Source organism: Marmota flaviventris, chromosome 11, assembly GCF_047511675.1.
Source record: "Marmota flaviventris isolate mMarFla1 chromosome 11, mMarFla1.hap1, whole genome shotgun sequence".
Taxonomy (NCBI): domain Eukaryota; kingdom Metazoa; phylum Chordata; class Mammalia; order Rodentia; family Sciuridae; genus Marmota; species Marmota flaviventris.
The window spans coordinates 13168056-13191454 of NC_092508.1; the positions used below are offsets into that span (position 1 = coordinate 13168056).

The following is a 23399-nucleotide window of genomic DNA, read 5'->3' on the forward strand; positions in this document are numbered from 1 at the left end:
TCATGGCAGCAGGTCTCCTTAGGGGCCACCACGTAGTCATCACTTACCTGCACTACAATCCATTCTCAATCCCCTCACCCTAGCTCAGGCTCTGAAATTCTTGCTAACTTACCTGATAGTGGGACCCAAACCCTAATTCCACAGTGCTCTCAGCCTCAGTACTCACACTCCACTTGGGGCAGGTTGCTGCATATGACAACTCACAATCACAACTGGACAAGGAGGACCAAGACACATCCAGAGGCATCACCTCCGTTCCACACTTATTTCTCTCAGCTCTCATTTGGGTAAGACCAAGGACAAGACTCTGGCACTGTCTCCTCCCCTCCAGGAGGGTAAATCAGAACAGAATAACATTGCATGAGGCGGCGTGGCAGGGATTAGGGCTGCTGTTCTGATTTACTCTTTTTGTGGGGGAGAAGCAGCGTCAGAACGTCCATATGGCTTCCCCACTAGGATAGTACCGCAGGACCCACAGTCAGTGTAATGTTGCTCCAAATGTCCATTTTGTCAATTCCCACTGTACAGTTGTGACCAGTTAACTGACTCCTAGCTGGATCTTTGAACCCAGTGGACCTATTGTTAACAGAAATTTAGTCAAGACTCCGTTTTTAATCCCTGCAAGTCCTCACTCTAACAGTGCAGACATGGAGATGTGTTTGGTTTCCAGATATCGATTTCAACTTGGATCTGTATCCAGATGTCCTTGAAATGTGTTATTATTCCCCTCTCCCCAGTGGACAGCAGCCTGAACAAATGGCTGTAGGGCATTTGGGGAAAAATAAAATAAAAGTGGTAGAATCATTATAGTGTATACTTAGTACTATTTTATGGGTTTCCCATTAGGGACCCTGCCACCTCTTCACTTGATGTATACCAGATATGAACATTGACTCAGGTCCAGGAGAGAGAAGGGCATCACGACTATTTATTGGAGTGAGCATCTCAATCTGCCAGATGTTCCTTCTTTCGTACTTAATGGATGCAAATTGCCACCATTGCTGGTTGCTTTGTTTTGTCTGTAGGGTTTCTGCACAGCGCTAGCCAGCTCCACAGGTCCTAAGAGTCAAGCCCCCTTTGCTTTCCTCCAACCTTGCTATTTATAATAGCTACAGCCTCCTGGCCGATGGAGATTAAGTACCACACAGGGCCTCTGCGATTATGGTGGCCCGTGGTCCCCACAGCTGTTGCTCCTCCTACCTGCAGACAAGGAGGCACCACTGAACATCTGAGTGAGGTTTGTCTCTAGCACCTTCTTGATGACCTGGGTGCGGAGTGTGTTTCCTGGACCTTCCTGTGGAACCTGATACTCTGGTGGCTCTTCTGGTCTCATGGCCATTCCCACATGTCCATTTCCTCCATCTTTCACTCTGTCCTCCCTCCTCTGCCAAGGTAACTCAGACATTTCCAACTTTCCCTTAAGTGGCCCATCTCCTTGATTCTGAGAGCCACCCTAGCAGTGAGTTGCCTATCTCTGAGGCTTTATTTGGTCCTGTGCCCCGAAAAAGCACCCTCTTGCCTTTAAATTCTAATTTACCCCTTTAACATTGTGGCCTCTTAGAAACCCCTTAGTGTCCAGTCTCAGGTACTCCCCTGGCTCCTGCTCATACACACTAGCTAATTTTTACAGCCCCTTGTAGTACATTGTCTTTCCCACTTTATTCATCCCAAGAAGTTCTCAGTCCCAGGACAGGAGAGGGTTCAGCTCCCAGGAGTTTGCCTTTGGAGTGTCTCTCATATGGGAGAAGTACTGGCTGTTAGTGGGGAGGGTAGGACATTTCTATCAACACTAAGGGTTAAGGGCACTGTGCTACTTCCTTAAGGTCACCCACCCAGAAGCTCCATCCAGAGGCTTCCAGGCCCCAGGCCTTTCCCACCGTGGCCTTGACCTTAGCATAACAAATGTGTGGGCTGCACCTTTAATCTCTGCTGTTCCCAACTCTTCACCTTAAGTCCTATGTTTGCTTTTTGGCTGCATCTGTTCTTCCACTTCCAGAGATAAGAGCCTCCTGCCTGGAAGGAAGAGAAAAATCTAAAATAAAGATTAGAATGATTCCTATCTCTGTCATTAAGCCAGACTGGAAATCCTCACCATCATAATCCCTCCCCTGTCACCAACTTGTTAGATGATAAAAATGACACTTAACATCTCAGAATTGATTTTCTCATCTGTAAAAGAATGGATTAGGGGAAAGTTCTCCTCAAGTTTACACCACTGTGCATCTTCTCACATAAGTAGGTCACAGGGCACACCCATGAGCAGCCTAGGAATAAATGATCACACACAACACTGTCCACCAGTCCACCTTCCATGACGCAGGCTTGCTTCTCATTACCAGCTTCACTGATAACCCCACCCTCCAGAGTTCTTTCAGGGGCCCAACACTGACAATTTTCTCACCATCTCTACTGATCACAATAGGAAAAGACCTGAAATCATCATTTTGCATAAAGACAATTATAGTAAACTTCTCCCAAGCTGTTCTTTTTTTTCTTTATAAATTATGAAGTGAATGGCCTTCTTCACCGTTAGAGAAATTTCAGTCACTAATTTCAGGAGATTTAGGGAGTATAAAAAGGTGCTGTTCCTCTGAGAGACCCAATATGGTTAGGCCAGTAGCACCCCCTGCCTTCAGGCTAAGGTGAGTCCCTGTTTCCTGGGAGCTACTGAACAGCTTCTCGAACTCATCTCTTACCCCAAAGGTCCACTGAACTGCTCAGACTTTTGCTCCCCATTGCTCTCCTTGCTCCTAAGAGCTCCCAAATGCTGATGTTCAGCCCTTGTCTCCAGGGCCTACTCCTCATCGTCTTGGCCATCCCATAGCCCAGCTTGTCCTCCTTGTTCAGCTCTGCAGCTCAGGAAGCCTGCTGTCATCTCACTTCCTTCTCCTGTCCTGAGACAGGATGCCACCATCTCTGTACAGGAATTCTTCCACCTCAAGCCTTCCTGATGTTCTTCCAGAGAATAGGCTGAAAGTCTTTTGTTTAAGAGTAGAGGTAGACCACAGGATGCCTTTGAAAGACAGGGATGAAAAAAGGAAGAAGAAAGGCAATAGCAAAGCCCAGGGCATTGTGGAGAAAACATAGGCATTGACATAATTATTAGGTCTTAGAAAATCACAAATGAAAAGAGGAAACTACAAATGTGCTTTGATGACTTAAAAAGTGATTGTTGCTTTCATATATGCTGCCATCTAATTCTAAATTCTGTTTCTGTGTGTAGTGAAAATGTGTCTGGGTCTAATTTTTAAATGCAACTTGTAAAAATGAATGAATTTTACTGATCCTATAGAAAATGTCTATATAAATTTAAGTCGTGGAGACAACTCAGCCATCTCAAACTTCCCCCTCATGTACAGAAGTCCAAACAGGACTCACAAAGTTTTATTCAGTGTTATGTAATCTCACTGCCAAGCCCTTCTGTGCCTTGTGTCACAAGCATCTTAACCTGTGAGGCCTCACTGTCACTCCTTCCCTGTGGCACATACTGGGACCAGGATGTTAAGGTTAGCTAAAGCACATCCGTTATTAGGGAACATTTCAAACCAATTTCTGTACTCATCTCGTTCACTGATTTCTAGTAGCTGTTTATTAGGGGACTCCTAGTTCTAAAAGAATCAAAATATGAGTTTAAAATTTAAAATTGAGTTAAATGGAGCTATACATCCAAAAACTGTTAGGATAATATTCATTAAATTTTTAACAGTAGATACTCCCCAAGAAGCAAGAGAAGGTAATTAAGATGTGAGAGAGCTTTTTAAAAGTTTGCATTTTACTTTGTACATTTCTTTATTGTTTGAATAGTTTGCAGTTAACATGTAGTAATTCAAATTTTAATGCAAAGGTGAAGATTTATTGACCAAAATAGAAAGGAACATTAAATGAAAATGGTGGAAATCATGACCTTGAAATATAAAAGTCTTCTATTTATTATTGCCTTCAAGTTTGCAAAAGGGCTCTTTATTTGTCAATCTATAAAGTAAGTCTCTTTATTTCCTCCCCACTTAGTATTTCACATGCTACATTATGAATAATCCATTCTTTCCACAGCTTTCCCGGACTCAAAGATTTCCTGAATCTTACCAAAGTGAGTTGGACAATCTTGTGATGGTCCTGTCCGACCATGTGATTTGGAAATACAAAGATGCACTTGAAGAAACCAAACGGGCAAACCACAGCGTGGCCAGATTTCTTAAGGTACAATTATGAGTCTGCGTTTCTGCTCACACCCCGTGGCAGGAAGTGCAAGTTGGCTAAATGTTCATGGACTCACATCTCTGTGATAAAGAGTCAAAACTAACACAGAGAGATGCATGTTCTCATTACACATTTTTCCTGCTTTAAATACTTCTTCATTTTTTTTTCCAATTTGGAGTCTCTCCTTGAGGAAATATTAAGGAGATATTTTAAATGGATAAAAGTATCCATTTGAGTGTTGTCAAATCATAGTATTTCTAAATAATTTTAAAGAGAAAAATGAAATGTTTGCAGGAGAAGCTGTATTGTGACAGTATTATTCTCTGAAGCATTTCTGCCCTTGAAATGGCACTGCAGATTGTGATGGTTGTAACAATCATATCAAATAGCCACTTTGGAAAAACCTTTGGGAATTGATCACTTTGGGTCTATTACCTGGAGGCTTTAGATGATGTAAAGATTACTCAAGGATCATATGAAAAGAAAATTATCAATTTAAATATGCAGCAACAACTTTCGAATCTGGATGTATAGGGAGGCCAGTTATGTTTCTCTGGGTTACAGGGATTCATATTGAATTGAAAAGATGAAAATGTAAAGTCAAAAAAAAAGTCAACATGCCGAATTATGGTAATCATGTAGCAGACAATGAACTTAATTAGAAAGACAGTGTTTTTCTTCTCTTCCTTCTGTTATACAGCAGATGACTACAATAACCTTGATGAAGCCACTTTAGTTGTTTCTTTATGTTAGATGCAAGAACATGCTGGGGGACTGTGAGAATTCATAAATAAACGCTAGTAATATAACATTGAGAAGCTATGGCAGTGGATGAGAAATTAACCTGGGTCGTCTTTGTTGTGCTTTAATTTGGTCTAAATTATTTTCTAATGTGTTAAAAATTACTCCAAATTATACACTATAGTTTTTTCTTACCTGAGTTTATTTATTTTTCAATGTTTTGCCTCTCATTTTTTCTTTTCTCTTTCCTTGCTTCCAGTGAGAGAAAAGGATCGTCAGGGTTAAAGGGGAAGAGGGTAAAGGAGAAAAAAATATTACTTTAGTTATTTACCACATTTTAAGACCTATGGACATAAAAATTATTGTTATACTGGTAGTTTATTTGAAGCACTTCACAGAATAAAATATTTGGGAAAATCATTAATATTTCATCGCTATTAATATTTCATTGAAAATACTAAGTGATGTTTTATATAGTTGATAAATACAGATTTGTAACTTTCTGAAGTATATACTATATAGAGTATTTCAATTAGTTGCCATATGTGGAAGAATGCTTAAGCACATTTTAAAGATTTTTTTAAAAAACACATATAAGGTACAGTTATGAAGCTGCATTTTTAATTAACCCATTTAATTAAATGTTATTTTGCTTCAAAATATATCATCATCTTTCCTAAAATCTTTGATGACTCCTCTAGTAAAGATGTTTGAAAGTAGACTTTTATCCCTTTTAGCGCTGCTTTACGTTTATGGACCGAGGGTTTGTGTTTCGGATGGTTAACAATTACATCAGCATGTTCTCCTCTGGGGACCTCAAGGTAAGAGCCATGGGCTGGAGTGACTGCTTGCTAAACTCTGGCATTGTAAATAAGTAAACTGATACACATGTAGATCTACCTTAAAATGTAAGGTATTTTCTACATCAGAAAATAATGTCTATGCCAAGGAGAGGCAGGCTTTTAAATGGTCCATCTACTGAGCAAGTCTCCCAGGTCCTTCCTTAATGAAAGACAAAGGAGTGGAGGAAAGTGTTTGCCTCTGTTTCTACTTCCTGTGGGAGGTGCAGCCGCTGGCTTTCTCCAGCTGCAGTTTCCATAGTCAGGTTTATCCTGGGCTGTGTTGGTTTATCACTGGAAGTCTTACTTCCCTGTCACCCTTAAGTCCTATGCAAAATGGACAATTCATTTGGGCCAATCACCCTACCCAAATAGGGGCATGAGCCAGGAGGTGAGGAAGGAATTCCTGAGCAGTAGTAGTTCTTCAAGTGTGATTCCCAGACCAGTGAGGGAGCATCAGAAAAGCCCAGAAGTCTGTTTTAATGGGACATTCGGGTGACTCTTTCACATTTTCAAGTGGGGTAATACTTATGCACTCTCGAGTTCAGACCACTGAGCTATCATATGGCACATGCTAGAGGAATCTAAGACTGAAATTGGCAGATCAACAAAGTTCTATCAGTTAAGTTTTCTTCCAGTGGCAAGAAACAGAAGCGGACTCCAGTTTGATCCAAAGGGAAGATATTGGAAGGAGGTTAGGAGTAATGGCATTGAGTAAACAGCTAGAGAACTAGGTATTGAGAAGAGCAAGGACCAGTGAGCGCACTTTCAGAATAATCACAAATGAGGGGCCATTTGGCCAGGGCACTGCGGCTGCCGCTGCTACTGCACCTACTTCTCAAATACATTCTGTAGAGGAAATATGTGATCAACCTGCTCTGTGTCATACACCTGACTCTTAAAGAGGGAAGATGAGTCACCTGAAATAATAGTTTCCCATTCGGCTTTATTTTTGAATTGGGAAGGAAGTAATTCTCCAAGGGGAAATTATTGTTTTAAAAATATATATATAAAAAGACCAAAAGTAAATAATGGCATTTTTAAGCCTTTTATGTCATGCTTGGGAGCCTGAACAATAGTTTTGCAGCAGTAAAAATTTACTTTTGATCGGGGGTATTACATGATTAAATGTAATTTGGTTTGAAAATTCAATTTCTCTCTAAACATTTCTTGAAAGTGTATATTTGTGCTCCATTATTCATGAAATTTGCAGAATATTGGTTGAGATAAAATTGCAGTAGAACCAAATTATATATATTTCCAAAAACAAAAGAGAATGAGTAAAGTTCTCCATGAAAAATAATTAACATGTGATTAATTTACACTCCTGTTCACTATGTTGTATAAGAGGATATGTGAAATACTGTACTTATTTAAAATGGTAGTATTTTAAATTATTAATTGATGATACCCCAAACTACAATCCTAGGGCATCTTGAGTACATGGGATATATTTTTTTGTGTGTGAGCTGATATTAATGAATATAATAATGGTGATCTAATTTGGTCTTAAAGAATGGTTACTTAGCCTGCATGAGGTAAAAATAGACCACTTATGAATGTGCTAGTGGTCCTTGGGATGCAGTTGTTCTTAACACATGTGCCACAGTCATTCATCATAGACCACATCTAGACTACACTGTCATTGTCCACATTCAACCATTATTGAAACCTTAGACCTTTTTGATAGGGCAAGGAAGAAAGCAGAATTAAATAACGTCCCTAAGAAGTATCATACAGCATTTCACTCTTATAAAAGATCTGCACCACCCACCGACTTCTTTAACTTCCTTAGCTCTGGATCTCGGTTGCTGATTGTAGGAGTCTGTTTATGACTTAAGTGTAGTTTTTGAGAGAACAGTGTACCTAGGGTGCAGCAGGAATTTTATCACAATAAACTTGTTATGACATAAACTAAAAGAAGCACAAAACATGACTCAGGACCTTGTCTCATAGAAGCCTCATGTAGGTTACAAATGGGATCTTTCTTGAGGAACCCTGAGCAGTCTCCAAAGACAGGGAGCTTCACACAAGTACCACTTCAGAGGGCACAGAATCCTTTAAACTCAGTTATTTGCTGACCACACAATAGCAACTCCCTCTTTTTATGAATAGGATTCAAGTGCAGATTTAGTTTGTTTCTATTGACTTCCTTGGTGTATAAATCATAGTCATTCAGTTTGACTCTTTTTCAGACATTGTGCCAATATAAATTTGATTTTCTCCAAGAAGTATGTCAACATGAGCATTTTATTCCGTTGTGTCTTCCCATAAGATCAGCAAACATTCCAGGTAATAACTCCCCGAGTTTTATTAATTAATAATTTAATTAGCCAGTTTTGGTGGCACACAATTCTAATCCCAGTGGCTGAGGCAGAAGGATCTCGAGTCCAAAGACAGCCTCAGCAATGGTGACTCTAAATAAAAATACAAAATAGGCCTGGGATGTGGCTCAGTGGCTGAGTGCCCCTGAGTTCAATCCCTGGTACCTAATAATAATAATAATTTTAATTATCATTTGATTAATAATTCCCACACTTTTATTCATTTTGCCTTTAGTTATTGTTTTCTTACCTTCTCAATCATAGTGTTATCTGCAATTGTAACATGAATCTCAGAGCCAGATAATCTGATCATTAAAGTTCAAAAGAAGTTAATTGTATATGTATATTAAAGAATACAACTCTATGTTTCTCAATGTTTGTGTCTGTCCATTTTCACTAAAGATGAACACAATTTTAAACCTGGTGATTATAACAAAGAATTGTAACCTGTAATCTTCCTGTGTTTTACTTTACTGGCTCCAAAAGAGAGCTTTCCATTGATTTTGAGATATCAAAATAATTGCAGGAAGAAAGTTATACTTTGTGAGTAAAATATCATTTAGGAGTTTCAATTAATGTGTATATAATTATGTCAAAATGAACTTCAAAGAATTGTACAAAGAAAAGTGGAAGAACAGGAGGGAAAGGTTAGGAGGGAGGAAAGAGCACAGCATCATAAACACTTGACTCTCCCAGGCCAGAGAGGGAGACCTGCCTCAGGAGGAGAGCCTGGGTCTTCTGTTGACTGCACTTAAGCACAAAGAGTCTGTAGGAAATATTTTTCTTTATTATTTTGAAAACTAAAAAGTGTGTATTGGGGGAGCTGTAGGAGGTTTCTGATAGAAAATTACCCATCTAGACACCAAGATGCAAAGAAAATACTATAATAATTTAGGAACTTGAAATGCTTTACATGTAAGTAGTGAATGAACTACTCACAACAGCCTTGAGATGATGAAAGCAGAAACAAAGATGGTAAAGAGGCTCCTTAAGCCTACAATAGCTTGCACCATTATTTTAGAGGGAAAATTATAGTATCAAGCCTATAAAAGTTGTGGCATTTTAATCTTAAACATAATCCATGTATATTACCCCCATAAAGCACTTTCCAAAGAAAAAAAGGGTAGAAATAATATTTTAGACCATAATATTTTTAGGGTTCTGAATTTTTTTTACAAGTTAGGGTCAAGTTATTATTGGTTAACTAAGTTGATTTTTAGGAGCACCAAATTCTTATTTGGTCATTTTATTTTCATTCGTTCATTATTAATACCTCAGAAAAAGGCCTGACAATTTCTTGATAGGTCTGATATTATAAACAGTGAACATAAAAGTGTGTTTCAAAACAGGCTGGTTTCATTTTATAGAAAAATAGAACCTTTGTAGGAGCTACTAAAATAATTCTGTTCAAGACATTTTCCCTTAGGGAAACCAATTAACAACCGAAGGTATTCCTCCTGAAAAATAAAAATATTGAAGAGACTCAGTTATAACTTTAAAAAATATATTTTAATTTTCCACTTATAAATTACACATAGTTAATGAATATGTGTGTAACTGAAAGTGTATATGTATATATATGTATATATATATATGTATATGTATATATATGTACTTTCTGTTCATTTGTATTAAATTTAGATCCTTTGACACCTTCAGAATCAACTCAAGAGCTACACGCCTCAGGTAAATAATAGCTTATACTACCTACCTAATCAATATCCAGTTGTCTAATAATATTGATGAGTAGAGATACCATAAATCTCCAGCTTTCATGGTGCTAATAAGTAGTCTTGTATTTAATATCATATAATCAAAATATTCAAAACATTGACTGAACTTTTATCTTGTCACAAATAATTTAATGACTCACTAATATATTTCTTTCATATTTTACTCTCCAGAAGTTGATATTTTTGAATTTCCCAAAGCATCAGAAATCTTTGTAGTGTTATTATAAATAAAATTCATATATTTTACATATGTATATCATATATACTTGTTCAATGTAACCTATTTTATATAATATTATACACTACACTATTATTAACTGTAGTCACCATGCCATACATTTGATGTCCACAATTTATCTTACAACTAAAAGTTTACATCCTTTGACCAAAATCCTGTTTCTCTCAATCCCACCTCCTGTAACTGCTTTCCTACCCTCTGTTTCAATGAGTTCAACTTTTGAAGAATCCACATCTAAGTGAGATCATGCAGTGTATTTCCAGGTCTGGCTCAGTTCACTTAGCAACTCCATCCATGTTGTTACACATGACAGAATATTCCCTCCTTTTTTTAAAGAGTGAATAATACTACCTTTTATTTTCTTTATCTCCCCATCCACACATGGACACTTCAGTTGTTTTCATATCCTGACTACCTTGAAGAACTCTTAGATAAACATGGGAGTGCAGATATTTCTTCAAAATGCTGATTTCATATCAAAAAGACTAAAGATGGTAGGTGCTGGTGAGAATGCATAGAGAAAAGGTGGTGGGTATGTAAATTAGTACAGCCACTATGTATAACAGCACAGATATTACTCAAAAAATTTAAAATAAGCTGGGCCCAGTGGCACAGACCTGTCATCCCAGCAGCTCAGGAGGCTGAGACAGGAGGATGCCAAGTTCAAAGCCTGGAATGCAAATGGCAAAGGGACCTATATGCCTGCTAAGGGATTTAACCTTAGGCCCTAAGCAACTTAGTAACTCAGTGGCTAATTACCTCTGGGTACAATCTCTAGTACCCTGATACTAAATAAATAAATCTGCTATATGATTTAGCAATCCCCTAACTGGGTATATGTCTAAATAAAATAAAATCTGTATGCCAAAGAGCCTTCTGCACTCCCATATTAACTGCAACAAGGGAAAGGAGACAACCTGTGTCCATCAACTCATGAGTGGATAAAGAAAGCATGATGGAGCAGGTTTTCCCTTTCCTGTTTATGTCTCCTTTAGGAAAATACCTGTTCGGGTCCCCTGCCCAGTTTTTAATCGGGTTGTTCTTTTGCTCTTGGGTTGGGTGAGTTCCTACTGTATTGACCCCTGCTCAGGCTTATATTTTGCAAAAGTGTGGTCTCACAATCTATAGTTATCTTTTCACTTTGTTTCCTTTGCTTCTGAGAAACCTTTTAGCTTGATGTAGTTTCACCTATTTATTTTGGCTTTTGTTCCCTGTGCTTTTGGGTCATATTCATAAAATTATCATCCATATCAGCATGAAGGAGCTTTTTTCCCCGTATTTTCTTACAGGAGGGGCTGGAACTACTATTAATAGTTGCACTTATGAAGTGAGATGGATGATTCTAAAAAATCTGTTATTACTGGAAATTTTCACATCTTTTCTCATAGTTCATGCTTATAATTTTGCAGCCCCCTTTGGCTTTCCTCTCTCCTTGCCCCTCACATCCTTCAGCAGACTTGTCCTGATTTTGCTTCTGCTACTCAATTCCTACTGCCCCAGCCCAGGCACCATCTCCTCTCCTGTCCCTCCTTCTTTGTGTTGGGTTTGTCACCCCACATCCCCCTTTTGTCTAATTCATTTACACCCTGCCACTATCTCAGTTAGTCAACAGAGTGCAGGTCTCATCAGGCCACAGAACTTCAAGCCAGACTGTAGTGTGTTAACCTTTCCTACAGGAATGCAAATGGCAAAGGGACCTAAATGCCAGCCAAGGGATTTGAACTTAAGTTCCTCAGTCACCTAACCCCAACCCTTCTTTCAGGTCTCTTTTGGTGGCTGTGCCAACTAGACCTCATATACCTGTGCCCTCCAAATACCTGTGCCTGCAGAATTTTATGCCAACAAAAACCCTACCCCTTCTTCTCCCAACCTCCTGTCTGACCTCCCCTGCCTCCACCTGTACTTCCAAACTCTAAAGCATCCTCAAAGGCCCACCTCAGCATATCCATTTCTACATTCCCTGATTCTTATAGAAAATATTTTTTTCTCATGTAACTCCAGTAGTACTGTAAACATGCCATTTTAATCAGATGTAACAGTTGACATGGTGTGTTAGTTTGTGTTTGCATTTGTGTTTCTGGGCACAGAACGTGCCCTATCTCACTGAATGCCTCTGGATGATAGAATACATATCTCTGTAGTGAGACTGTATTCCCCAATACCGCCTACCAGTGGCAAGCAATGAAAGTAGTTGTCTGATATATCTTTTGCAATTATAGAGTGACTATTTGATTTTCAAAAACATATTTTGTTTTCTTTCCTAATGAAGACATGCCTGAATATTCAGTCACGAATGAATTTTGCCGCAAACACTTCTTAATCGGGATTCTGCTCCGAGAAGTTGGCTTTGCCCTGCAGGAAGACCAAGATATCAGGCACTTAGCTTTAGCTGTCCTAAAAAATCTAATGGCTAAGCATTCATTTGATGATCGATACAGAGAACCAGTAAGTGGTCTTCCTTTCTCCTTTCTCTAAACACCATTTAATGGCTCACTGCATTAAATGCACATCAGACCTACAAGCCTATTGATTTTTATGTGAATCATCTCTTCTGGCTACCTTTTCACCTAGAGAAAGCAGGCCCAGATAGCAAGTTTATACATGCCCCTGTATGGCATGCTTCTGGACAATATGCCAAGGATTTACCTGAAGGACCTGTACCCTTTTACTGTCAATACATCTAACCAGGTAAGTTTGCATAGCATTTCAAATTTCTGTATTAACAGAGATTTGTCCTTTTCCTCTTTATACCATGGATAATTTCGTTCCACCTGTGAGTAGGTTAGCAATTAAACAGTCCATGCAAGGAAATCACATCCATGTCATTTGTTCCAGATTGGCCACTTTAGGCTTCCACATGGTCCATCCCTTCAGCATGGCATTTTTCCTCTGTTCTCTGCATCATTTTGCATTTTTCCCCAGTTTTTATAGCTCCTGGGTTGCCTCCATGGTCTGTCCTCAGTGCACACCTTTCCCCCACTACCTTCCACATTGTCTTTATTCTTCCTGGCTTCAGTGGGGCCAAGTGCCTTATCCATAGGGACAGCCTGAGTGGCCCATCACAGTGCTTCCTCCACTGAACCATTATTGTGACTTCTCACCCACCCACATGAGACTCGCTGCCTGGGTTAAGTCCAGATGGTTAACACACACTGCTGGATCCAGTAACAGTGGAGGATATGCCCATTTAGATGGCCACAGGCCTGGAGAAGAGTTTTGGGTAGGGAACCTTGTTCAAATCCCAGCAGTACCAGTTATTATCAGTGTGACCTTCCATAAGTTATCCAGCTATTTTGAGCCCCCATTTCCTATTTGTAAATAGGATAAAATACATACCTTATGTATCCTTGTGAGGATTAAGTTACACAATAAAAAAACATTTGTTATAAAGCACAAGTCTCATCAGGCCACTGAACACAACCTTATTTGAATACTTATTTAAAAGCTAGTTGTTGTGGGCTGGGGCCGTAGCACAGTGGTAGAGCTCTTGCCTAGCATGTATGAGGCACTGGGTTTGATTCTTAGCACCACATATAAATAAGTAAAAATAAAGGGGAAAAAAGCTAGTTGTTAATAATAGCAACTTACATGAAAATTAACCCGTAATAATAATGCCATGTAATCTATAATATAACCCATAATTACTCAGCCATTTTGTCCATATCTAAAACATTGTTTTGACCAAATTTAAAAAAAAACACATAAGAAAATTAAATTGTCTCTAAGAGTATGCTTTTGACATATTCATTCTCACTGCCGACTTTGGTAGAAAACTTTTGTTAGAACTAAAAGATCAAGTTAATAAAATTAGCTGGAAGTAAAATGGAGAAGATACATATGGGTTGACAATGTGGAAATATCTCAATTACCATTACTCTCTTCTGTATTTTGAAAACAGGGGTCTAGAGATGACTTGAGCACCAATGGAGGATTTCAAACTCAGACATCTATGAAACACGCAACCTCTGTGGATACATCGTTTTCTAAAGATGTTCTAAATTCCATAGCAGGTACTCGAAGCCTGAGAACACTTGTGTTTAACGCTCATCCACACTTACATTGTATATCATTGTGCTTTGTACCCAATCCATAAATCATGTGCATTGTATCTATGACAAAGTATATTGCATTTGTACAATCAAAGACCTTTTTACATATTTCTTTGAATACCATTCAGTGACTTCCACTTCTACTAAGTGTTCATTTTTACTTGGCTTAAGGAGCAATCTGATCAGTTGTTATCAAATTACTTCATTCTGGAAAGTCTTTAAGTTTTTATTGCAGACCCTTTTAAAATATAATAGCTCTTCAACTTCAAAGATTATTTTTAAGAACTATCTTGGAAATGTCATTTTTAATTTTTCATAAACTGTCAAAAGTTGAAAGCTCCTTTCCCCAAATTCTCTTTATGAGCTTTTACTAAAACATTTTTAAAACGCGAGCTATATTTCTTTAAAAAGCATTTTAAGAGATCAAAAGAACAAGCGTTCTTTTATTTCTTTCCATTTATAATGGTTCAAATTTTTCTCAATAACCATTTTAATAAGAATTACAATGTTCCATATCTTTAATGCCAATCCAGACTCTGTTTCCCAACACAGCAGCCACCTCATCTCTCAACGTGGTTTGGTTCTTTGTTTTTGTTTGGGGGGTTTTTTTGCTTTTACTTTTTCTTTTCTTTTTTTAATCTTTGTCTTTTTGTACCCGTCCATCTCATTCCCATACGTGTGCTGTGGCTTATGTTTACAGCATTTTCATCAATAGCTATTTCTACAGTAAACCATGCTGATTCCAGAGCATCCTTAGCAAGTCTCGACTCCAACCCAAGTACCGCGGAGAAGAGCAGTGAGAAGACTGACAACTGTGAAAAGGTAAGGCTCCCCTCCCCGACTTCTCAGCCACCATAACTGTGAGGCAGAGGTGGCTTCCCCGTGCTCCATCCTTATTGGTTCTTTTACTCCTAGATTCCAAGACCCTTGTCTTTGATTGGGTCCACTCTTCGATTTGACAAGTTAGATCAAGCAGAAACCCGGAGTCTCCTTATGTGCTTTCTTCACATCATGAAAACAATTTCAGATGGTAAAGAGAACTCTTTCAAATTAAGTTAAAAGAAAGAAAACTTTTATTGCAAAGAGCTTCACACTATGCACTTTCCCCTCTAGAGACTCTGATTGCCTATTGGCAGAGAGCACCCAGTCCAGAGGTGTCTGACTTCTTCAGTATCTTGGAGTAAGTTTTCAAGTTCATTAGATAACACTTTCTTCTAGAACTTTCAAAATAGCTCACCATCTCACCCTTTATTCCAAGAACTTTTATGGTAAATTATCTATCAATAATACTACATAGAATATTTAGAGAAAATGTAAGATTTTTATTTCAGTATACTAAGATGAATAGTTAGGTATAGATAAAAGAGTGTGAATAATGAGAATGCAACTTTTCTTTCCAGTGTTTGTCTTCAAAATTTCAGATACCTTGGAAAACGCAATATAATAAGGTAATGATTTTAAATCCCATCAGGTTAATGTGGTTTTTGAAAAAATATTATGACATATATTAACATGCCAAGTTACACTTATAAATATATGTTAGAAATTATAAAATGCAAATAAGGATTGTTAGGTTAACTTCACAACAGACATACAAGTTTGAAGATTTCCCTTTCTTCATAGTACATCTAAGAATAAAGTTTTCCAAGGAGAAAATCATGAACCCACACATTTATCAGTAGATACTTTATTTCATGTATCTTCTGAACTAATTAATCTATAATTACATAGTAAAATTTAGAAAATACCTATTTAGGAAAATAGTTCCAATAAACTAAAACCAAAAATTAATCTGAAATAGCTTATGGCTGTTGTCATTTTCTCATGAGTGACAAAAAATATCCACAGCACCCCAGTTTCCTATTTCCAGAAGAAACTCAAATTTTACTTTCCACTAGTTCAAAGCATATCAAATTTTGTTAGTAATCACTTTGTCAGTTGTCATCATGGTTTTATAAAAGTTGAGCTATTATTAAAACTTCAGTTTTTCTTGCAGAAAAATTGTTGCTGCGTTTAAATTTGTGCAGTCCACCCAGAACAATGGAACCCTCAAAGGATCCAATCCTTCCTGCCAGACATCAGGGCTCTTGTCACAATGGTAACATCACATTGGTATTAAAATTACTCACGTGTGTATATCTGTGTAGATTTGTGGATGAATGCCTATGTGAGGTGTGGATACACACATCTATATATTTCAGGCCAAATGCAGATCTGTAAGTTACTCTGTATATTTATATAAAGAAGCACCTTATCTGGCCCACTAGCTTATACAGTCAAAGAGCTAAGGATTATGCCTTATTTGTGTGCACTTAGAGCACAATGCCTTGAATAGAATGAGCTTTAATGAGAATTTCAATTTAATTGGACCTGAAAGATACACACAATTCCAATGAGTGCTTCTTTTAACACTTGTTAATCTCCTAGTGACAAAGCAAAATTTGAGATCATGTCTTCCTATTCTTTTCAGCAATTATAATATTTTAGCAATTTTATTAAAACCAGTGTTGTTTTTTAAAGGGTCAAAGCTAATAAGAAAGTATTCAGAACCCATAAACTCCCCTTAGACTTCCTAGTCATTAGACAGATTTTTTCTGGCATATAGGACCTGCAGTCACCCTTCATTAGCATACCTGATGGGAGACATTTGCCCTGAAATTCTACCTTAGAGCTCCTCTAGGTCTAATAAATAAGAATTGCTTCCTAAAATTTCCCCAGTTTGATTTGTTTTTCCCAGAGGTGGCATAATAATATATAATATGAATATTTTAGAAAGAGTATTAGAAGGAAATGTGAGACTGGTAGATAGTCAATAAATCATAGAATAAATTTTGCCTCCATCCATGGGGACCCTTAAATTGCCCTCTGGTGAGAAAGTAAATTTTAAAAATGTAATGGGTGTGTTTGCAAATGTTGATAGAACAGTAAAAAATTGCTTTCCAGGCTTAATAAAAATAGTAATCCACTTGAGGCTGCTGCAAATCTATAGATGTTTGGTGGGCTAGATTTCAGGCTCCTCCTGAAATAGCTGGACAGAGCCCACCCCCTGCTGCCCCTTATCTGGAAACCAGGGCTTCTCCTTTACAAGTTCAGAATAAAGTAGACTCAAGACCTGGAGGAAACCAGTCATGAAGGTTCAAGCCATATGGCACAGAACAAATTATTTCTTGTAGATTTAGGAACAACTCAGGTTTCCTGGACTACTGAAGGCCAGAGTTAGGTCTCCTGAACCTTGAACCATCCAGACCCTTTGATTTAGCCAGAATCAAATAGCCTTGAAGAATGTGACAGAGAAAACCATAGCCTCTTTTATAGGTTTTAAGGACATCTGCCATTGTCTGCTTCTCTCATATAAGTGTTTATGAGTAGCTTATGTGACAGCAAACATACCAAGCATTATTAGCTTATTCTTTGGTCAAATCATACAGTCATAAGCAGGAGGTGTTCCTAATTCCACAAAAACACCACCTGATTTTCCCATTTGGAAGTGCCCTGGGGCAGTGGAGGAATAGCACTGTAGCACTGTTACCCCTTCAAGCACAGAGGACCCTCAGATGTCTATCTCCCCCACAATGGACACATATCAGCACCCTCCCCCCGATCTATGGATGTGACCCAGCAGATGACAAGTCATGAGGAATTTCCAAATATAAAAACAGAGGAACACAAGGGTTTTATTAGAGGAGATTTTACATTTGACTTCTTTAAAAATAATGCGATGATTCTGAGCTACATAGTATTGTGGCTTCTAATGCCCACCACTATGCCTTCCTTATCAACCAGTAGCCAACTCAACATTCATGGAATCCCACAATTTTACAAAATAATAAGGAATGTGCTTGAACAGAATTGAGCATCTGTTATTCTATGCATTATCATTCTAAATACTGTTTTGAATTAAATAAAGTTCTCCAAAAGTATTTAGAAGTCACATTCATCATGTGGCTTTTAATTAATATTTTTTTAATAAAAAGACTTCTTTTTTATATATTTGATTCAATCTGGAATATTTGGATGGAACATCCCCACTCAATATTAACCACTTTCTCATTTCCTTTTCAGGATGCACACCAACTCTGGTCATGAAGGACATAAGCAGCACAGATCACAAACTTTACCTATAATTCGAGGCAAAAATGCACTTTCTAACCCCAAACTCTTACAGATGTTAGACAACACCATGTCCAGTAAGTAAACCAGAAGTGATAGGAACAAGATGGTTACTAACTGTTCTCTGGAATGATAATGTTTGAGAAATGGAAGGGATGTTGTTGTGCCAGGGAATCCACACTTTAAGATCTGTGGCACCCTTGGAAATTTTACTTGGAGAAAAGAAGCACCAGGAATGGTTTTAAAAAATGCAGTGCCCTTATGGGAAAGAAAGGAGAAAGTGAAACTCTTAACATGATATGCTCAGGGCAGGTTTCCCGGAAACAAGTGACTTTTGGTATTTTGAGGGTTGCAGGACCTCTCTCAACCAGATTGTTACTGAAGATTCTGGAAGAAGAGGATGACATTGTCCATGTGTAGAGCAAGAGATATGATATCTTGAACCCAGAGATGCACACACTCAATGTCAGTGAGAAAGAAACGGCCTGGTGTTTTGTGGCACATCAACTGTAGCGATTATGGGCATGCACCAACCATTGCTTTTTTCAATCTGTATGTCTTAATCTTAACCTGTGAATTGTGTGCCTTTCTGAGGGGGCTGTTTGTCCCCTGAGACCATACTTAATAGTGGATCTGTCAGCCCAAAAGCATAAACCTTAAAACAGCCCGATTCCCAAAGAAATATGACCCTGTCAGAAGCTGAATCGATAGAAAAGAACTAAGAAAGGATGGAAACCCTACAGCTTACATATGCAAAGGGCACAAAAACTAAAGCCTCCATCTGCTGTTTCCTAATTCAGCCATTAAAGAAAATGAACAAACAAAAGCACTTTCATTTAATAAATTATTAATCAAGATACCAAAAAACACTGGATACATTGTAATGGGAGAAAATCCTTCATTAGATACAAAGAATTGTTTTAGACCTCCATATGCGGTTTTATTTTGTAGGCAACTCCAATGAAATAGACATCGTGCACCACGTGGACACAGAAGCCAACGTGGCTACAGAGGTCTGCCTCACTATCCTCGACCTGCTGTCCCTCTTCACACACGTACATCAGGTGAACACACGCACAGCATTTTCTGCAGAATAATTTAACAGGAGGTAGAGAAGTCATTCAAGGTCAAGGACGTGTTTTTAGGATGATTTATGAAATCACTTAACCTTACATGAATCAATTTACATGTGAGGGGAAAGCATATTAACTATGAAATTCAGATTTTATCACAAGCTGGTCAATGCTGGCTTGTGATCCAGACTTTTGTCCAATAACAGTCTTTCTTTCAAGTTTCTCTTAGTTTGCTGTCAGGTAGTCTAGGCTAAATGAGAATGGCACTTTATCTACTCTTTCAACGGAAATGGGAGAGACAAATGATACTTTGTATTAAATTTACAACTAGATTAAAAAAAAGACTTACTAATTTTGAGCATATTCTGTGTTCTTATTTGCCATTTGTTCATCTTCGATGCAATGAAATTACTATATACCTATTTAAATTGCTAAAGTTAAAAAGACTGACCTAGTCAGGTTTTGACAAAGATGTAGAGAAACTGTCATTCACTGATTGTGGGAATGCAAATGGTAAAGACACTTTGAAAACCAATGTAGTGGTTTTGTAAAGTTAATCATATACCTATCGTGTGACCAGCTGTTCTAATGCCAGATACTCCTCCTAGATTACCAGGATAAATAAAATCATAAGTCTACACAAAGATTTGTATACAGATAAACATGGAAGCTTTTTGGAGGCGGGGACAGGGGTACTGGGGATTGAACTCAGGGCCACTCAACCACTGAGCCACATCCCCAGCCCTGTTTTGTATTTTATTTAGAGACACAGTCTCACTGAGTTGCTTAGCACCTCACCTGAGTTGCTGAGGGTAGCTTTGAACTTGTGATCCTCCTGCCTCAGCCTCCTGAGCCACTGGGATTACAGGTGTGCACCACTGCACCCAGCACACAATAGCTTTATTTTTAAAGTGTCCTTTTTTACAATATTTTTGTATTTAGAGATGGACAGAGTGCCTTTATTTTATTTGTTTTTATTTTTATGTGGTGCTAAGGATCAACCCTAGTGCCTCATGCATACTAGGCAAGTGCTCTGCCACTGAGCTACAGCCTCAGCCCATTTTGAACATTTTTTTTTTAGAAAGTTCTTTTTATTTTTTTATTTTTTTTTAATTTTTTATTGTTGGCTGTTCAAAACATTACATAGTTCTTGATATATCATATTTCACACTTTGATTCATTTTGAACATTTTTATTAGTGCATTATAATCATACTTAATAGTGGGGTTCATTTTGACATTCATGGAATATAATTTGCTCCATTTCAGTCCCCACTGCTTCCACTTTCTTTCTCCACCTACCTCCCCTTCCTCTATTTTACTGGTCTTACTTCTACCTAATTGTTGCTTTTTAAATTGGTGCTTTATAAATATACATAAAGATGGAATTCACAGTGGGATATTCATGTATGTACGTAGCATAATTTGGTCAATTTCATTTCACAGTTCCTCCCTTTTCCAGTCCCTCCTCCCTCTCCTTCTTCTATTGTACTGATCTCCCTTCTATTTTCACAGGATCCCCTACCCTTTTTTTTTTCTTTTCTCTTTTCACTCTGGCTTCCACATATAAGAGAAAAGACTCCACCCTTGACTTTCTGAGTCTGGCTTATGTCCCTTATCATGATGTTCTCATTTCTGTCCATTTACCAGCACATGCCAAAATTCCATTCTTCTTTATGGCTGAGTACGGCTTCATTATGGATATGTGCCATATTTTCTTTATCCATGCATCTGTTGAAGGGCATCTAGGTCAGTTCCATAGTTTAGTTATTGTGACTTGAGCTGCTACAAACATTGATGTGGCTGTCACTGTAGTAAGCTGATTTTAGTTCTTTTGGATTGGTACCAAGGAGTAGGATACCTAGTTCATATAGTGATTCCATTCCTAGTCTTTTCAAATCTCCATCCTGCTTCCAAAGTGGTTGTACTAATTCTTAGTCCCAGCAACAATGTACAAGTGTAACTTTTTCCCCACATCCTAGCCAACATTTATTATTATTTGTATTCTTGATGATTGCCTTTCTAACTGGAGTGAGATGAAATCTCAACGTAATTTTGATTTGCATTCCCCTCATTGCTAGGGTTGTAGAATATTTTTTCATATATGTGTTGGCCATTTGTATTTCTTCTTTTGAGAATGTCTCTTTGGTTCTTTTGCCCATTTGCTGATTCAGTTATTTTGTATATGTGTATTAAGTTTTTTGAGTTCTTTATATAGTCTGGATATTAATACCCTGTATAAGGAATAACTGGCAAGATTTTCTCCCTTCTGTAGGTTCTCTCTTCATGCTCTTGTTTTCTTTGCTGTGTCGAAGCTTTTTCTAATTTGACATTATCCCACTTCTTGATTCTTGACTTTATTTCTTGAGCTTCAGGGATCTTATTAAGGAAGTGGGTGCTTGCACCAATATGTTGGAAGGTTGAGCCTATGATTTCTTCTAGCAGTTGCAAACTTTCTGACTAATTCCTAGGTCTTTGATTCCCTTTGAGTTTTGTGTAGGGTAAAAGACCCAATTATATATCAACAGCTAGATGAATTTCTATTTATACAACAGACTACTCTGATAAAAAGCAGTAAAAACAAGAAACTACCACTACAGGATGCAACGTGGATTAAGTTTAAGAAGCCAAACCAAAAAAAAAAAAAAAAAAAGGGTATATACTATATTGTTCAATTTATATAAAATTTTAGAAAATGCACACAATAGAAATAGCAGATCGGTGGTTGCCCAGGGATATGGAGGAGACAGGAAAGAAGGATTACAAAAAAAGATGTTTTAAACCTTTGGGAGGCTGGGCGTGTGGCTCAGTGGTAGAGGACTTGCCTAGCACATGTGAGGCTCTGGGTTCAATCCTCAGCACCACATAAAAATAAATAAATAAAATGAAGGTATTAAAAAAAAAACTTTGGGGAGTAATGGAGATGTGCATTATCTTTATTGTGGTGACAGTTTCATGGGTGTATACCAATGTCAAACTCACCCAATTGCACACTTTGAATATGTGCAATTTATTGTATGTCAATTATACTTCCATAATGATATTAAAAATATTTGTAACATAACCATATGAGCTACAGACCCTGGCTAGCACATTAAGGATTGATCCAGAAGTTGCATCTGTTGAATAAACTGTCTACATCCAATAGCACCATTACACCAAGAAAGCCCTGCTTTTAGATGAACAAGTCTGTTCTGAATGTTTATAACTCAGTGTAAATGTTTCTCAAATCTCACATTTGAAAGGCTTTCCCTGTGCCCACAGGACCTGCCTATCTGTGACTCACCTTTTATCTCTCCCCTGATCCTTCCCCATTTACTATGCACCAGTTATTCTGTTTTTCTTTCTCAACCTTGAACTCAGAAGCTCCCCTGCAACTCCAGGTCTTGTACCAGCTGTTTGTCCCTCCTGGGAAGGTCCTCTCAGATCTCTTGAGGCACTGTTCTTTCGGCTCATGTATCCATTCACCCATTTAAAAAGTCCTCACTGATCACCCTATCAATGTAATCCCACCCTCAAAGCAAATCTGTCAAAGCATCCTGCTGTCTCATCTCACTCAGTTTTTCCATCACTGCTTCATAAGTTTCCCTGAGAATAGGAACCGTGTCTTCTTACTCAGTGTTTTTTTTTTTTTCTAGCACCCAGAATCGTGTCTACCATATGGTAGGTTCACAGTAAATATTTTTAAGAAATGCAAGTGTTCTTTCACTTATACTAAATAACATCTGTGCTGAATTTCCAGAGACAACTCCAACAAGCTGACTGTCAAAATTCATTGATGAAAAGGGTCTTTGACACCTACATGCTCTTTTTCCAAGTCAACCAGTCAGCCACAGCACTGAAGCATGTGTTTGCCTCTTTGAGACTGTTTGTATGCAAGGTAAGCATCTGCCAGGTTCCAGGGAACGCTCAGTTCAGGATGATAATAAACACATAATAATCCTGGCATCCCTCAGTGTGGCAGGAAGAAGCTTTGTTTCCTTCTCTTTTGGTTTGACTAGACATTGATTCCTGGTCTCAAAATGAGTTGATATTCTGCCTGATTGAATACTAAAAGAAAATAAAATTGCCTCCAATCAACAGTGCTTTGGGCTCT

The 23399-nt window shown here is 38.0% G+C and overlaps 1 protein-coding gene across 3 annotated transcripts in view; it reads left to right on the forward strand.

Moving 5' to 3' along the window:
• The window catches only part of Dock10 (dedicator of cytokinesis 10), a 234268-nt gene that overhangs the window by 185440 nt on the left and 25429 nt on the right, over positions 1-23399 (forward strand). For all 3 annotated transcript variants that reach the window (XM_027942015.3, XM_027942017.3, XM_027942018.2), the window contains exons 28-42: positions 4051-4197; positions 5676-5759; positions 7973-8069; positions 9743-9787; positions 12342-12517; positions 12644-12760; positions 13971-14082; positions 14822-14943; positions 15037-15151; positions 15235-15301; positions 15522-15569; positions 16118-16219; positions 18184-18308; positions 19183-19295; positions 23046-23183. In XM_027942015.3, the coding sequence (XP_027797816.2) occupies positions 4051-4197; positions 5676-5759; positions 7973-8069; positions 9743-9787; positions 12342-12517; positions 12644-12760; positions 13971-14082; positions 14822-14943; positions 15037-15151; positions 15235-15301; positions 15522-15569; positions 16118-16219; positions 18184-18308; positions 19183-19295; positions 23046-23183 (1608 nt within the window). The remainder of the gene's footprint in view (positions 1-4050; positions 4198-5675; positions 5760-7972; positions 8070-9742; positions 9788-12341; positions 12518-12643; positions 12761-13970; positions 14083-14821; positions 14944-15036; positions 15152-15234; positions 15302-15521; positions 15570-16117; positions 16220-18183; positions 18309-19182; positions 19296-23045; positions 23184-23399) is intronic.